Here is a 16,551-nt window from a genome sequence, read left to right on the forward strand (position 1 = left end):
AACAGCCTCAGATGGCCATGGAATACTGAGCTTTCCTGGATGGCTGGTGGGGAGCTTGTTCTAACACTCTGTTGTACCGGGAGGTACTGTTGGTATGAGAGCTGGGTATGGTTTAAGCCTGAGATCTTGAACAGTGATTTGGGTTTGAAAACATTAAATCTAGGGTGTAAGGCTCCTGTTTTGCTTGAGCATTGAGCTAATGAGGCTGTGAGTGACATGCTTTCATAACTAATCTTGTTTTAGTCATCACTTCACTCCCTTGGATTTTGCTGCCTGATCTTTAAATGCCATGCTGGTTTCCACATTCTTAACAGACATCTGAGGTAATACAGAAATAAGAGGTTAGTAGAATATCTTGGATCTGGCTTTTTTATTTTTTCCACTATGGCAGGTGTGGTTTTAAAAGGAAAATAATGGATAATTTAAGACATCAGATATAGAAAAATCTGCCATAAAAATGGCATGTTAGCATTGATTTAGGAAAATGTAACATGAATTGATGTAGTTTAGCTTTTCTAACTGTACAGTTTTATGTGTGAGTCAAGCACATTCTCTACCAGGCCAAACATTTTTGGTTCCTTAGAAACTTGACAGAATTAGGGCAGGTACTCATAAGGTTTGTCTGTGACTACAGGTGCTGCTGGAATGAGATTGGGCAAGGAAATAGTTTTGAGCGGAACTTTTTGTCTAAAAGAATGTTCAAGGTTGGATCCAGGCTACTTTTTTGTGGGGGCTGGCTTGTCTTTTAAAGGTTTGACCATCATGGGTCTGTGTTGTCTGTGAAACTCTTGGTGTAAAAGCCTGCCTCCAAGTGAAGGCACTTCTCATTTGGCTTGTTCTTGAGAAGCTGTTGAACAAACTGGGTTGAATAGCATGAGGTTGATTTTAATGGAAATGGTACAATGATGTAATTGTAATGCTACAATGCTGTAGCTGCTGCTGTGGTTACTGGAGTGGCAGAAACAGTTCCAGAGGCCTGCCCTGGGTTTTGTGTAAGCACAGAGTTAAAGGAGGAGGAGCAGCCATGGGTGAGTGGCAGTCCGTGGGTTCTGTCTGTGCTGGTTCTGGAAGTTCCAGTTGCCTCCTGCTGCCCACATGTTCAGTGTGTGTGTCTGGGAGAGGGTACTGGGATTTTTAAGGTCCAGCTGAGTGGGAAGAACTGGTGACCTTGGTGGCCTTGTGGCAAAGATTCTCCTCCTTCTATGCTGTGATAGTAATAAACTCATTTTTATTTTGCAGAAGGTTTAAAAGCCAGCTCTTGCTCCTAGTATTTATTTCCCTAGCTCAGAGTACCCTCTGTGTGCTGCTGTGGTTGACCTCATTCATGAAAACACCAGAAAACTATGGTCATCTAGACTGGTTGTTGTTTTCAGTAAAGTAAGATATTTTAAAAGTTTTAAATGTCTCTGTTTAGTGCTCCAGGTTATGGAACATCCATTTTCTGAGGTCATTGTTACTCCTGTGTTGCACTGAAGGCATTGCTGCTTCAGTTTTGTTCAGCTCTGTTTTTTCTCTGCTTTTATGTGACTTTCCCAGTGGGCATGGGCATGTGAATTATAGTCACCCAGGCTTTGTTCACCCATTCTCATATTAGCATAGCAGTTGCAGGTGTCTCTTCCTTGCAGGGCCCTTTGGTTGAAGGCTTTGTGAACCTCAGCAGTTTAGGAAGCTCCTTCGTGCCAGTTCTGAAAAGATCACTTAAACACCAACAAGCAAGGGCAGCCTGTGGTGGCTGGCTGTGCCTGAGCAGGAGGTGAGCTGCTCAGCTCAGGAGGTCCCTCCCAGCCTGGACAGGTTTGTGGTTTAGGTCTGGAGTGTGTGGGCCAAGCAGTGTTCTCACTCTGGCTGCCAAGGGTGGGCTTTGCTGTAGGTTAAATCTCCCAAGGTCCCTTTGGCACATTGTGGAACAATGATAATCAAAGATGTGCAGTTTGAAATTTGGGAAAGTTGTATTTGAAATTCTTGAACTTGTGGGCACTAATTGCATTGTAGAATGTACATTTATTGTTATGGGTTCAGTCCTTGCTTCTGTTAAGCAGAGCTGCTCACAACAGAAGATCATCTTCACAGTCGTGTTTCTGAGAACTTGTTTTCTAGTGCACGTCTGTCTGCTGGGAGCAGATGGTTCCTCCAGAGTAGCTCAGTATGTAGCATTTCAGTGAATGTCTGTTCTTGTTTTTTCTGATTGCATGTAATTCTTGCACTGTGATGTGAACATGTATATCTTTTTCATAGCAATATTGCATTGGTGTAGCCCAAGCAGGGGTTTTCATGGTCAGTGAAACCTTCATTCTTCTGGTCTAGAATGTGGAACTTGGTTTTGGGCGCAGATTGCAGATCTCCCAACACACTTTGTTAGGGATGAAGTTGTTTGTATCATGAATTCTTCCAGATAAGCTCCTAAGTCACTGTTTAAGAGCCTGTATGCAGCCAGGATTGACAGGTACTAATCTTACAGCTCTTTTTTATCTGTTCTTGTTTTTCCTGCTCTGCCTACTTCTACTTTCTGCTTCCACGTAATGGATGTGGTCAAACACGTCAGCTTAGAACTCTTAAGTAATCTTTTAAATGTAAAAATACCACTTGCTGCTTCATGAGAAATGTGACACAGTGTGATCATGTCCCTCTGTGGCTCGCTGACAGGAGTGTGTGCCCTGGCCCTAGAAGTAGCTGGTGATGCCCTGGGCTGCATTAGGCAAAACTTTGCCAGAGGAGGGAGGGCATGGTCCTGGCCCTCTGCTCAGTGCAGACACCATGGATCCTGGCCCAGGGACAGGGACAGGCTGGGGACAGCCCCGAGCAGCCTGGGATGCTGCAGGGCTGGAGCGTCTCTGCCGGGGTGAGGCTGAGGGAGCTGCGGCTGCTGAGCCCGGGGCAGAGCCCGGGATCCCCGGTGTGGCACGGGCTGGGAGGGCCGTGCGGGTGAGCCCGGGGCAGAGCCCGGGATCCCCGGTGTGGCACGGGCTGGGAGGGCCGTGCGGGTGAGCCCGGGGCAGAGCCCGGGATCCCCGGTGTGGCACGGGCTGGGAGGGCCGTGCGGGTGAGCCCGGGGCAGAGCCCGGGATCCCCGGTGTGGCACGGGCCGGAGCCCAGGTGGTCCCTCGGGACCCCAGGCATCCTCAGAGTGGTGGTGGCACAAGCGCAGGTGGCCCAAGGCAGGGATGGAATCTCCATTCTAGGAGTTACCCGTGACATGGTCCTGGGCAACAGCTCTGGGTGTCCCTGCTGGAACAGGGGTGTTGGACAAGGTGACCTCCGCAGGTCTCTTCCCACAAGAACCATGCCATGATTTTGATTCCGCGTTAATTTCTTTGCAGAGTAGCCTTCTCCAGTTTTGTGTGACATTAACTCTCTATTGCCATACCACTGATGCTGCTCCAGCAGTGTTTTCTCCGGAGGGAGCCATGGGCAGGGTTTAGCAGAGGTTGGTTTCCTGCTGGGAAGCCATGTCAGTAGATGTGTGCTTGTGTGTGTAAGCACATGGGGAGCTTTACCTGCACTGGGAACAGTGTGTATGAACTTTTCATACACTGAATTGCTCCTTCAGCTAATGGTACTCAACTGCCAAAAATAATAAAATCCTGTTCCTTCTGGTGACTCAGTGTTGCAAACATTTTGCAAACACTGCTTGCAATCCCTGATACAGATCTGAGGGCTGTAGGGAGCTTTTATTCTGTGATCAGCATAAATATGAACACTTCTTCCTGTTTGACTCCTTGTTTAATGACTGTATGCTTCTTTTTATGCCAAATAACTTCCTAGTTCCTTATTTTCTAGGCCTTGCTCTCCCTAATAAAAAAGGTTTTGTCATGACTGTGTGCAGAGAAAGGAAACTGTAATGTCATGGGTTTGTGCAGCCTTGTACCCTTTTGCAGGAGTGGAAGTGTCTGGGGCATATGAGTGCAGGGGATAATAATGTGGCCTCATACCTGTGCTGGCCCTGTGGTCACCCCTTCATGGCTGCAGAGGGTGATCTTGGGTTCAGATGGTAATGTTTAGGACCCTGGTGGTACAATCCCATAGCTGGGCTGCACAGCAAGCCTGGGACAATCGTGGAGATCAGTTGTTGATCCTTTCACTGACGCCTGGCTTCCCCCTGCTTTCTGTTGGCCCTTTGCTGAGGAGGGCAGGCTGTTCTGCTCTGCAGCGTGCTCACAAGAACACAGACAGCTCAGGGGCTGCTGCAGGAGGCCAGGCAGGGCTGTGGGGCAGAGATCTCTGCTGCCTGCAAGGAGGAAGTTCTGAGTGCAGAATAAAGGCAGTGTGAGATGGGCACTGCACAAGAGGGACGTGTCCTCTGCAGCACGGAGTGTTCCAGAGCAGGGGCTGGATGCCCAGGCAGCTCTGCTAAACCTGCTGTGGGCACAGCTGGGAAGGAATGCCACCGTTGCCTCCTTGGCTGGCACTGCTAACAACCAGTGGGCACACAGGCTGTTCACTTACTCTGGACAACTCTTTTTGCATGTTCTTGATGGTTTGAGAAGTCTGACCAGCTACAGCATGTTCCTGTAGGAGTGCCCATTATCTCTTTTTATGCTTTTGCTGTCAGATTGAGTTCAGCTTGTCAAAGACAGGTTGCTTGCCCTACCCTCTGCTCTGCTTCACATCTCTTCCTATCATCTGTCCTGCTCAGACACCATATTTGGCTGAACCTTTTTCTAAAATTCATCTCTGCTAATTGCACACCAGACTTGTCAATTTCCAGGGGGCTGTCTTGTAATCTGCCCCTTGTAGTCACCTTCTTGTGGCTGAGAAGGACACATTCATTGTTATTGTTGGTGATCTGACTTTCCTTTATGGTCTTCATCATTTTTCTCACTTAGTAGCCATCCTCAGCCTTCATCCATCCAATCATGCACAGCAGGGAGCCAGTCTGAGAATACAGAAATAGGTGTATAAGAGACAGATAGCAGCCATGTGTGAATCAGGCAGGAGAGCCTGTGTCAGAGGTAACTTCAGGTGTGTGTTCTTACCTTGTACAGTCATGAGGTTGGTTTAAAATGTAGGCTCAGGTGAAGTTCCCAAGCCCCTGCCATTGCTAAGTGGCCCGTGCATCAAGATGACCTGCAACAGTGACCAGACCAAACCCAAATTTCTTGTCTTACCATCTAAAATCCTGTCACAGTTGTAACAGTGCTTCTGGCTGCTGTGTTGAACACCCCTGCAGGAAGTTTTTCAGAGCTGACCTCAGAAGCAAGTTGTGCTGTCAGTGATGCTTAGAGCAGGACTGTCCCTGCTTAGCTCTGAGACACACAGGAGATTCTGGGGGTCATTGGCCCTGTGCTGCCTCAGCTCTGCAGTAACAGAGTGAGGTGATGCCTGTCACCTCAGCCAAACTGCATGTGAGCTGGGATATAAATGGCTGGAACAGGTAGAGTCTCCGACAAGTGTGGCTGATCATACCCAGCTGCAGAGCCAAGCTCTGCAACAGTGATGGAAAAACACTCCAGTGGGACTCAGCGAGTTAGGAAGCACAAGTACCAGAGTGCCAGCAGGGACAGGTCCCTGGCTGACCCACAGCAGCAAATTCAGAGCTGCCTGTGTCAGTTCTGTGTGTCTGAGTTGGAGGGTCCCACAGACAGTGCGAGCCTGGTTCTTTGCAGAGATGCTGGTGCTGCTGCAGAAGGTCTGTGGGACTGGATGCAGAGGAGCTGATTATCAAGGCTGGCTGGACCTCATTAAGGACACTGCAGGTGGAGCACACTATAGTGGGCCAGACTTCCACTCTGCCTGCCTGTCTGGTGTGGAAGTGTGTCAGCTGTCACCACTGAGGTTTCTGTTGATAATCTGTTCTGTGACTGACTACTGCCTCAGCCCTGTGCTTAACTGGGCACAGGAGCAAGAACACAGTGCCTGGACAGTGAACTGGCCTTGCCATCCAACATGTGCTCATAGCAGGATTTAAAGACACTGGAAAATGAAGCTGATCACAACATTGTGTGGAGGGTGACTTTCCTTGGCTGATTCTGCTCCATATTTGGCAGGAGGGGTTGCTGAGTTTTTGGTCCCTGTTTCCTTTTACAATGTGAGTTAAAGAATAAGTTATTTTCTCTCCCCACATTGTCTGGTTTGCCACTGGGAGTCCCTCTGACATGCCTGTAGTAGCTGCAGGTTTAACAGGTATCACAAACATCTGTATGCTAGTTCCTGTTGGGCACTGCATTGGGCACAGAGACATCTGGGATCCCATAAACAACAACATAAATCTGATGTTGGAACAGAAGGGTTTCTGAAGCCTAAAATACTCTCTTTAGAAGGCCTGGTATAAGAACCCAGTGTGCTGGACAAGCCACAGGTGCTTTACTCTGTGTGCCAAGTCTGGCACTGGATGGATGTGTGGTGACAGGGTTGGGGCTGAGGGGTTGGCTCCAGCAGCACAGGAACACATCCAGTCCAGTGGACTGGGCAAACTCCAGTAGTAACTGACTGAGGAGTACAAAATACTAAGGTGAACAGAAGCCCAGAGCTCATCATTTGGGTGCTGATGAGGATCTGGCATTTTCTGGCTCCTCGAGGGGGGCTTCGAGCCACTTGTCATGTGGGGGTGTTGGGATCCTTTGGGGAAGAGTCTCCAGGAGAGAGAACGGGTGTGATGGTGCATGGCCCTGGCCAGAACTTGACCAAAGCAGTCAGTGTCAGTGGGAAAACAGAACAGGTCTTAGGAGAAAGACAAAGAAGGTAGCTTATGCTGCTTGGTGGTGTGAAGGTGAGAGGATCTGGTGATGTCTGGGAACTGGTGAGCATTAGGAGTGAAGTCATCTTGCTGGACTCCTAGGATCAGAGCTAACAGAGAGAACAGAAAGCAGTTACTTGTGAATGGTTGGTTGGTAAAGAAGCCCCTAGCTACTGGAGCAAGCTCTGCTTCCAGCACTCACATTGGGTAATATGATTTGGTATGTGCCATACAGCAAGGCTGAGCTGAATTACCAAGGGAGGTCCTTCTTGTCTGACTAGAGCACAAAGAACATCTCCTCTCTGAAACTGGTAACTAGTCACTCAGCTGGGAATCCTCCTTGGTGTGGAAAAATACAAGTGGTTTGGCACATCCCATGTCAACCCACGTTGTGCCAGTACAGACAGGGACTGATGGTGATTGTCCAGGAGGGTGACCAGGTGGGACATGAGGCTCTGGGACGGGACACATTCCAGTGTGACAGTAGAGCTTCAAATGGGTGGTGGCTCTGTGCTCCCTGCCCACCTCAATGTTTCTCCTAGCAGACAGCTGCTTAGTTTCAGAGAGTTGTTTGCAGTCTCTGCAGAGGTGGCTGTCCCAAAAGCTTATCTTTCATGGGGGTCCATACTTGTGCTCTGCTCACTGTTCTTGTAGCTGCAAGTTATTTCCTCCCCACAGCTGTGAGTGGTTTGTGAAGGCGCTGGATGCTGGGAGGTTCTGCTGTCTGGGTGGCTTGATTCTTGTCTAGAGGTGCTTTGGCACCAGCATCCTCCTGAAACGTGGAAGAGTTGCCTGGTAGGTCCATCCTCCCAGAACTCGGACGTGGTGACCAGTTGCAGTGACCTTGGCACCTCTGGCTGTTCCTCAGGCTGCTATTCTGAAGGAGTTGCTTGTGGCAAATGCTGTAGATCTGTTTGAAGTTAGGCATTTCTGCTGGGAGTTGTTCCCACCTTGTCCTCCTGGTAGGCAGCAGTTGTGGTCTCCAGGTTTGCCCTTGGAGAGTGATGCTAAGCTGCCAAGGAAACAATGCAGGAATGTCTTGGGTTGGAGCAGGTAACGAGAGATGAAGGCTGTGAAGACCCACCTTAATGCCACCATTCTGCCCCTTTGGGCACCAAGGGCCTGGAGTTGCAGGCGTTCCCTGGGATTTCTTCAGGGATGGGATGTGGTTTCCTGTATCCTAAGCATTCCTGGTTTTCTTCTAGTGGCGCCGGACACAATTAACAACCACGTGAAGACCTGTCGTGAGGAGCAGAAGAACCTGCACTTCTTTGCCCCAGAATATGGAGGTATGCTGTGGCTGTGGCTGCAAGACTGGGGATTTTTTGTCCTTACTGATGCTTCCAAGCTGTCCTGCACCTTGTTCTCAGTTCCAGGCTCCTGGCAGATGCCACATTAACAGTTCTGAGCCATTTGCCTGCTGAAATGCTTCAGCTCCTCTGTTCTTTGGTATCAGAGGAGGGAGAAGCTGCAGGACTGTCCCAGCCTGGTGCAGAGTGGTGCTGCTGCATGCAGAGCTGACTGATAACAATGCTATTTCTGTGTTACAGAAGTTGCCAATGTCACCACTGCTGTGGACATCTACTCCTTTGGGATGTGTGCACTGGAGGTAAGTGTCAAGCATGGACTGTGGGACAGAGATGATGAATCTGAGGAAAGAGAGAGCTCTGGAAGGGCTGTGGCCATGGGTGGGTTTGCTCAGTGACAAGTGTGTTTTGTTCTCAGAGCCAAGTGCACTTTGCCTTGGGGGGATCCCTATGGAGGATCCCTCAAGTGCCTCACTAAGGAGTAAATGGCTCAGGGATTTGCAGTTCTTCCCAAATTCCTAATCGGTAATTAATTACTTAGTGGGTCGTGGCCAATCCTGAAGTCAGACTCGCTGGCTGGAGGGAATAGTCACTGCTGCAGACTGTTATGTGATGTCCATGTATGTGACCAGTGCTGGGGTGTTTGGAGCAGAGGACAGCTGTAGTCTGTCACTTTGTCTGGGCCAGCCTGTGCCTCTCTGATGGAGGTGCTGGTTGCAGTCAGTGTCAGTCTGACATACCTGGTCGTAGCAGCTTTGTGCTTCCTCGGTCCTTGCAGTCAGGAGGTCCAAGTCCAGGTAATGGGAGCTGTTGTTAGGAGTATTTTCTGAGAATTGTCAGAAAGAGCCAACACAAGGGACCCTCAACCTCTGCTGCACATTCCATGAGTGAAGCAGGAAGAGAACTGTGGAAAGATACAACTTTTAGGAAACAAAACTTAAGCTGAATGCAGAGACATTCTCTGCAATATTTTCCAGCCTTTCCTAGCTGGGAATTAGTGTCTGTGTAGTTGGCTGGAGCCCATTCTTGATGTGTTGTGTGCTTGCTCTTGTTCTGCGATGCAGAGCTATTCACACAGCCAGAAGGGACACTGTCAGATCCTGGCAGTGATCCAGTCAGTGCTTCATTATGGAATTATCAAACAGAGTAACAGGCCAATGGATCATGAGGTTCAAAATGGAGACACTTACTGTCCAGGTTGTTGCTGGCAGAGTTCCCAGGGCTCCCTGGCAGTCCTGGGTACTAGGAGCAAGCTGTTGTAATGAGGCAGCCATTCTCCGTCTCTCCAAATGTGACCTTAAGTACCCCCAAAGAGCTTGGCTGTGTGATCTCATGCTTGGCAGTGGTCTCCTTGAGCCTGTCTCCCTTGCAGTCTGTCACTCCCAGTGGAGTCTGATGCTCTGCTCTGTGTTTGCAGATGGCAGTGCTGGAGATCCAGGGGAACGGGGAGTCCTCCTACGTGCCGCAGGAAGCCATCAACAGTGCCATCCAGCTGCTGGAGGACCCCCTGCAGCGGGTGAGCCACGGGGCTCGGTGCCCTGAATTGCTCTGCTGCTGCTGCTTGTTGTCTCATGCAGGTTTTTTCTCCAGGAGTTCATTCAGAAGTGTCTGGAGCAGGACCCTGGCAGGCGCCCCACGGCCCGGGAGCTCCTGTTCCACCAGGCGCTGTTTGAGGTGCCATCGCTGAAGCTGTTGGCTGCTCACTGCATCGTTGGGCACCAGCGTGAGTACAGAGCCCTGGGAGCCACGTCCCCACGTGGGTCAGTGCTCTGCAGAGCTGTGCTGAGCTGTCAGTGCCCCCACAGTGAGCTGGCACCCTGGGAACACCCCTCCCCATGCCCTGCTGCCCTGCAGGTTCCTGGCTGTTGGACGCAGCTGTGGGGCTGGGAGGGCTGTGGTGCCTGACCTCCTCTGAGAGCATCTCTGTGCTTTTCATTGCTTTTCTAAGGCTGGAGAAGAACTGCAATTGCTACAAGTTACTCCTTCTTTTTTTTTTAATAGATATGATTCCTGAAAATGCTTTAGAAGAAATGACCAAAAACCTCGACATGAACGCAGTGTTGGCAGAGATCAATCACGAGGACAGGGAAGGAGTCAAGATGATGTGAGTCCCCGTGGTGTGCTCAGGGGGGCTGTGCAGGGGAGCAGTGCTGGGGCACTGGTGTGAGCACTGGGACTGCCCATCACCTCAGTGTTGGTGTTTCCCCACTCACTGGGTGCCAGTGGGAGCTGGTGGAGCTGGAGGTGAAGGAGCAGTCACTGTCTGGGCACACACACTTCTGGGGAGTTATTCCTGGGTGGAAGGAGATCTTGCACCTGTTTCCTGGGAGTAGATTCTGTGCAGCTGAGACAAATTGTTTCCCAAATGGACAGATGAAATGAACATGCTGTAGTTGGAGCAGTCCCCAGCAAAACATGGCTGAACAGTTTGGGAAGGTGCTCTGACCAATCACAGACTACCCAGATGGAGTAACTTTCTCACTTCAGAGGAAGGGTTCCTCAGTGTTTTCCTAATGGAGCATCTTATTCCACGCTATGCACAGGGAAAGGCAGTTGAGGCAGCTGTCAGTGACACACAGCACTACTTGCACTAGGGTGGCCCCTAAGGGAGTGCCTGTGATACCTACATATGGAGCAAGCAGAGTGCCAAAAAAGTCATGTGCATTTTGGATAACAAAGCCTTGGCTAGTCAGGGGATTAGGTGAAGACTAAGATGTGAATACTGTATTCCCAGAGAAACCTAAGGTGCTTCCAGGGGAGCCCAGAGTTCTGGGATGCTCAGGCTGCTGAGCAAGAGTAACCAAGATGACAAGGAAGAACAGCTCCATCCATAAAAGCAGCCCTCTGAGCCATAGAGACCCTTCCAAAAGCTGATGTTCCAGATGTCATAGTGCTAAGCAATGTAGTATGAAATTCCCTTTGGAATGTTTTTGATATAGTTTCAAAATGGAGGACAGCTAGTGAACAACCAAAGCTGTAAAGAGAGATCCTTAGACACATGGAATGTCAGTCTCTGCAGGCATGGCTGTCCATGGTGCCAGCCTGGAACTCGCTTTTTGGTACTGTCATACCTCAGAGGAGCTGGAAAAGGGAAAAGAAAGCAGCAATCACTTGAAATGTCAGCATCCTTTCTTAATGGTTCATCAGACAGCCATGCAAACCAAGCTGCTAGAAAAAATAAGTAAATGTTTGTTGAAACCTACTGCTGTGTTAGAGGATGGGACGATCCCAGCTGCTGGGGGTGTGGCAGGGGCTGGAGAGTGGTCTGGGAGCTGAGGCAGGTGTGCAGCCCATAAAGCACTTGAGGACATCCTGTCAGGCTTCCAGCAGTTTTGCAGTCCTTACCTCGTCTCTGGAATGCTTCAGAGCAGCCTTGAGACAGGGGTTTGGCTGTTCCAAGTGGTTGTTGCAACCAGGGACCTGTTATGGCAGGTATTTGTGAAACAGCTCACCAGGAGCAGTGTCATTGGGCCACCCTCCAAATAACTGCATTGCACAGTTCTGAGGGCTGTGAGACTGGCTCTGCCGTAACTGCTGCCTCATCCTTAGCTCACATAGATAGATAGTTATGTCCTTCAGGGAGGATAAGAGCTTGTCACACCAGTGGCTGCCTGTCCATACCCATCCTGCCTGTGGACACAGCCCAGGAGATGGGGATTTGAAGCTGCACCCCAAGAGACCCAAGTGGATGGTACTGAGAGACGATTTCTCATCTCAGGACATTTTGTTTTCCAGCTTCTCACAATCTCCAGCACTGGAGCTGGACAAGTTCCTGGAGGATGTGAGGTAAGAGGGATTTTTTAAGACACCTTCCATTGTGTGTGAGACTGGAAAAATTCTGGAGAGGTATAACCTCAGATGCTGCTCCTTCCTTGTAGGAATGGGATCTATCCCCTGACAGCCTTTGGGATGCCACGACCCCAGCAGCCCCAGCAGGTCGTGGTGAAATCTCCCATTGCTCCCCCGTCGGTGAAAACTCCAACTCCAGAGCCCGCTGAGGTGGAGACCCGCAAGGTAAAGGCGAGGGGCTCAGCCTCACTCTCCCACTGCCAGGCAGGGCTGTGGGGCAGCTGCTGATGGGTGTGTGGGGCAGCTGCTGATGGGTCTGTGGGGCAGCTGCTGATGGGTCTGTGGGGCAGCTGCTGATGGGTCTGTGTCTCTGTTCCAGGTGGTGCTGATGCAGTGCAACATCGAGTCCGTGGAGGAGGGCGTGAAGCACCACGTATGTTTCTACGTCTGGCTGAGCAGGGGGAGGCTGGGGCAGCTGTGCAGGGCTCATGGCTCTGATGTGCTGCTGGTGCCTGGGGTAACCCTGCACTGCTGCAGCTGGCACCATAGGACCCAGAGCCTGTCCCAGGGCTGTGCCTGCTGCTGACCTGGCACCTGGCCCACCCCTGGCCCTGGCTCCCAGCGCAGGATGGTGCTGCCAGCTGCAGTTCAGGGTGGAACTGGCTGTGGCTGTTCTGTTAGATCCCTGTGGGGCTCTGGAGGGGTGGTTCCCATCCCAGGGGGCATTTCTAGGGTTGCTTTGGGCTTGCCATGGCAGCTTGCAGGACTGCAATCCCTCATGAGAATTTCTTTGCCCTGCAGCTGACACTGCTGCTGAAACTGGAAGACAAGTTGAATCGACACTTGAGCTGTGACCTTCAGCCCAGTAAGTCCCCTTCTGCCCCTGCCAGGTGCATTGGGCCAGCAGCACGCTTGGACCAAGGACTGACACCTTTCCTTGTGTTGCAGATGACAACATCCAGGAGCTGGCAGCTGAACTGGTCCAGCTTGGATTCATCAGCGAGGTAAGCAGGGGCTCAGGCAGGGCTATGGGCCTGTGTTCCTTCCTCAGAGTTCAATGTTTTATGACTTTTTTGGGGGGAGGAGGCAGGAGGAGTAAGTCAGGGCCCTGCCCTGGGGATCTCCAGCCATGCTCTCAGCTTTGAGGGGTTGGGGCTTACCCCTCACTGTCCTTGTTCTCCCCAGGCTGACCAGAGCAGACTCACCTGTTTACTTGAAGAGGCATTTAGCAAGTTCTACTACACTCGGAACGGAGCCCTGACGGCCGTGACTGTGTCATCTTAGCCCCGTGGCTCCTGGGCAGCCAGCGTGGCCTCGCTGCCTGCGACCCATCTGTGTCTGCCCACCGCTCTCGGGCATCCGCAAGACCCCAGCTGCAGTGCTTGGAAGCTCATCCTGCATGTGCCGTGGCTGGGCTCATCGACAGTCCTCCCTGCCCGCCTCCTAAAGGGACTTTGAGCATCAGTATTATTTCCAGCCCTGTTTTTGTTGGGATTTGCCAGGCTGTGCTGCGGAGCTGAGGCCTGGCTTGGGGCGTTCTGCAGCCCCACTCATGTGCATGGAGTTTGTTCTGTTTGAATTGTACAAAGTGTCTTTTGCACAGCACAGAAATGGGTTTTTTCTTTCCTTTTTTTTTTTTTTTTTTTTTTTTTTTTTTTTTTTTTTTTTTTTTTTTTCTTCCTTTTTTTAATTTAAAGGTAAGCAGGGGTGAGCCCCTAAGCCCTGTACCCCCGGTCACTCCCCCCCCATTCCCTCGCCATGAGCCCAGGGGTGGCCGAGCTCGTCTCCCCTCCCCGCCCGGCGCTTCGCTCCCGCCGCCGGCTGCACTTTGTTTACTGGTTCGCACCCGCCCGGGGTCACGGCGTGTGCTGGCCCCGGGCTGCGGCCCCGCGGCCCCTGCAGCGCCCGGCCCTTACCGGGACTCCCGGGCCTGCAGCGGCTCCGGGGCGCAGTGTCGTCCTGGCGCGCGGCGGGGCCGAGCCGCGGCTCCTGCATCTCATTTCTATCATTTCCTATTTTTAATAAACTGTTTTGTAAAGACGCGAGTGCCGCCTCTTGCGGGGCGGGGCGGGGCGGGGCGGGGGCACAAAGGCGGCGGCGGTGCTCGGGGAGCGGCGCGCTGGAGGCTCCCGCCCCTCTCCGGCGGCGGCCATGGCCGGGGGGCGGCGGGCGCCGGGAGCGCTGGCGGAGCCGCAGCGACTGATGCGCTCGGGGCTGGGGCTGATCGTGCTGGGCCACGGCAGCCTCGTGCTGGGCGCCATCGTGCACGGCTCGGTGCTGCGGCACGTGGCCGGCGCCCGCCGCGCCGTCACCCCCGAGTACGCGGCGGCCAACGTGGTGTCGGTGTGCTCGGGGCTGCTGGTGAGCGCGGCCGGAGCGGGCGGGGGGCGGCGGGCCCTGCCCCGCCCGGGCCCTGCTGAGCGCGGCTCTCCCCGCAGAGCATCGCCGCGGGCATCGTCGCCATCCTGGTGTCGCACAACCTGTCCCGGGCGGTCCTGGTGAGTGCGGGGCTGCGGGCGGGGGGCCTCGGCGCGGCCCTGCCCCGCCGGCAGCCGCTCCCCTGGACCTTGGCCCCGCGGGCTCCTTCCGCCTCGGCGGCGGCTGCCGGCGCTGCGGGTGTCGCCTGTTCCCGGCTCGGCCCCGCCGGCCGCTCCGGGAGGGTGGGAGCGCCGTCCTCGGGCAGAAGCGTTTCGGTGGGCGAAGCTGCAGCCGGGTCGGGGGTCCCGCGTGGGCTCGCAGGGTGGGCGGCCACGGGGCGGGGTGCGCCGGCCTGGGCTGGGGGCTGGGGGCTCCCGCGGAGCCTGCTCTCCACGGAGCCCGAGGCAAGGGGCGTCCAGCGGGGCGAGCTCACGGGGGTGGAAGGATGCGAAAGGTGCGAGAGCCTCATTCGAGGGCGTCTGAGCCGTCCTGGAAGAGGCGATAGGTCGTGTGCGCTCCTCGGAGGAGCAGCTCTGCAGAGACACAGGTGCCCTGCCCCAGCGTTTCCCCGAGCTCCTGCCAGTCCCACTCGTATTCTTGCCGCCTGCAGCACTGGACCCTGCTGGGCGTCTCTCTGGTGAACTGCCTGCTGTCCACCGCGTGCAGCGTGGGGCTGGCGCTGGCCTTTGCCCTCACGGTGCACAGCCGGGGCACGCACCTGGTCCGGGGCTGCGACAGCTCCGCGCTGCCTGCGGACGCCCGTGCAGCCATTGCGACTAACGACTGTCCCTTCAACACCACGCGCATCTACGTGAGTCACAGCACAGCCCCGCTCCTCCCAGCAGCTTCTTTCCCTCTCTGCTTCTTTTCTTTTCACTCTCATTCTCCCTCCTGCTTCCCTTTTCTCTCCCTCTCCCCCTTCTTTCCCCTGCTGTCTACACAGTTTCTGCTGAGTTTGTTCAGCCAGCCTGGTGCAGGGCCCACGTTCCTGTGACCCCCTGCTCCGCAGGACACGGCGCTGGCCCTCTGGTTCTCCTCCCTGCTGCTGGCAGCTGTGGAAGCCGTGCTGTCGGGCAGGTGCTGTTTGGTGGCTCTGGTCTTCCAGGGCATTGGGCCCTGTGCACAAAGCTACAGCAAAGAGCAGGTACAGATCTCCCTGGACACATCTCCCTGGATCTCCCCCATGATTGCTACCTTTGTGCTGCACTTGTGAGGTGTTGGGTTCTGCTGAGAACAAGGAGGCTGTGCAGCAGTAGGGGGGATGCTGAATTGGAACCTCTTCTAGCCAGCCTAAGTGCCAGACCAGCACCCCCTGATGGGGAGTTGCAGAGGGACCCTCTTCTTCATCCCCCTGGGAGCCAGGCCTGTTCTTTTTTTTGTGTGAACATTGCCCACCATGTATGCTTTCCACCTTACACTTCTTTTTGTCTTTTTTTTTTCCTCTCTAGCTGGCCAGGCCAAGTACAGCAATGGAGAAGCCACTCCGTGAGAGGCAGCAGCTCCTGGCAGGACTTGCTGAGTCTCCTGTGTAGCTGGAGAGGTGAGTGCCCCATGTGGGCTGTGCTTGGGATGGGGGGAGCAGGCTCTGCCATCAAGAGGGTCCATGCCCACACCAGCTCCCCAAAACACCTCTTCCTAGGAGCATGGGCAGAGGAGTCAGTGATGCTGGGCCCTTCAGCACAGCCTGGCACTGACACTGCTCCTTCGCTCCCAGGTGGTGCTGCAGGAGCGCTGTGATCCAGCAAGGCCAGGGCCAAGGTGATGTCACACCTCCTGCAGCGGGCTGCAGCGGTGAGGGGTGTGCCTTGCCCCCTGCCCCAGCTCCACCACCCCACCTGGCACAGACCCAGCAGCTCAGCAGGTGCTGTGGGCCACGGATGCTCTCCCATCCTTGCCCCAGGCTGCTGGACCCTTCCTGGTGTGCTGAAGGCTCTTGGTTTCTGTCAGCAGTGATGGGTGTGGGCAGAGGTGCTGGGGCCCAAGTCCTGGTGCCATTGCAGGCATTGCAGCTGGCTGTGCCTGTGCTCAGACATGTCAGGGAACAGAAGGGGAAGAACCCCTTTGGTGTAGATCTCTAGTTTTCTTGAATAAATAAACTTTTCCTTTCTACACTGGCTGTTCTAAGTGGCTCTGCCAGGTGAGTGCTGGTTGGGAGCAAGGCATGCCAAGGGAAGGAAAGTGCAGCTACTCTGTGAGCCCATCCCTGTGCCTGCCACTCCCCAAGCACAGGGATGTTGGCAGAGCCGTGGCCTCAGTGTGGAAGTCATCCACGGATGTGGGAGTTGAGACGCAGGGGCTGCAGCCCTGTGCCCAGCAGCTGCAGTGTTCTGGGCCCAGCATCCCCTGGCAAACAGGAGCAATGCA

The 16,551-nt window shown here is 53.6% G+C and overlaps 2 protein-coding genes across 4 annotated transcripts in view; both read left to right on the plus strand.

The window, feature by feature from the left end:
- NRBP1 (nuclear receptor binding protein 1) overlaps positions 1–13,809 on the plus strand; it is a 34,054-nt gene extending 20,245 nt beyond the window's left edge. Inside the window, exons 8-18 of the mRNA XM_041471300.1 lie at positions 7,879–7,962; positions 8,224–8,282; positions 9,398–9,496; positions 9,571–9,703; positions 9,982–10,084; positions 11,716–11,766; positions 11,859–11,994; positions 12,149–12,202; positions 12,571–12,634; positions 12,718–12,773; positions 12,955–13,809. Coding sequence (XP_041327234.1) covers positions 7,879–7,962; positions 8,224–8,282; positions 9,398–9,496; positions 9,571–9,703; positions 9,982–10,084; positions 11,716–11,766; positions 11,859–11,994; positions 12,149–12,202; positions 12,571–12,634; positions 12,718–12,773; positions 12,955–13,053 — 938 coding nt within the window. The 3' untranslated portion in view covers positions 13,054–13,809. The remainder of the gene's footprint in view (positions 1–7,878; positions 7,963–8,223; positions 8,283–9,397; positions 9,497–9,570; positions 9,704–9,981; positions 10,085–11,715; positions 11,767–11,858; positions 11,995–12,148; positions 12,203–12,570; positions 12,635–12,717; positions 12,774–12,954) is intronic.
- Positions 13,810–13,915: 106 nt separating this feature from the next.
- KRTCAP3 (keratinocyte associated protein 3) lies at positions 13,916–16,294 on the plus strand. 3 transcript variants are annotated; one of them, XM_041471323.1, is made up of 6 exons: positions 13,916–14,130; positions 14,208–14,267; positions 14,798–14,998; positions 15,197–15,331; positions 15,636–15,727; positions 15,902–16,294. In XM_041471323.1, the coding sequence occupies exons 1-5, from the start codon at positions 13,921–13,923 to the stop codon at positions 15,717–15,719; spliced, it is 690 nt and encodes a 229-aa protein (XP_041327257.1). In that variant the 5' UTR covers positions 13,916–13,920; the 3' UTR covers positions 15,720–15,727; positions 15,902–16,294. The 3 variants fall into 3 exon arrangements, with proteins under 3 accessions (XP_041327257.1, XP_041327258.1, XP_041327256.1); XM_041471324.1 differs by lacking the exon at positions 15,197–15,331; XM_041471322.1 differs by lacking the exons at positions 15,197–15,331; positions 15,636–15,727; positions 15,902–16,294 and having other exon boundaries at positions 14,208–14,969.
- The last annotated feature ends 257 nt before the right edge of the window (positions 16,295–16,551 follow it).

The sequence above is a fragment of the Pyrgilauda ruficollis genome, unplaced genomic scaffold (assembly GCF_017590135.1).
Source record: "Pyrgilauda ruficollis isolate IOZ18807 unplaced genomic scaffold, ASM1759013v1 scaffold260, whole genome shotgun sequence".
NCBI classification, from domain to species: domain Eukaryota; kingdom Metazoa; phylum Chordata; class Aves; order Passeriformes; family Passeridae; genus Pyrgilauda; species Pyrgilauda ruficollis.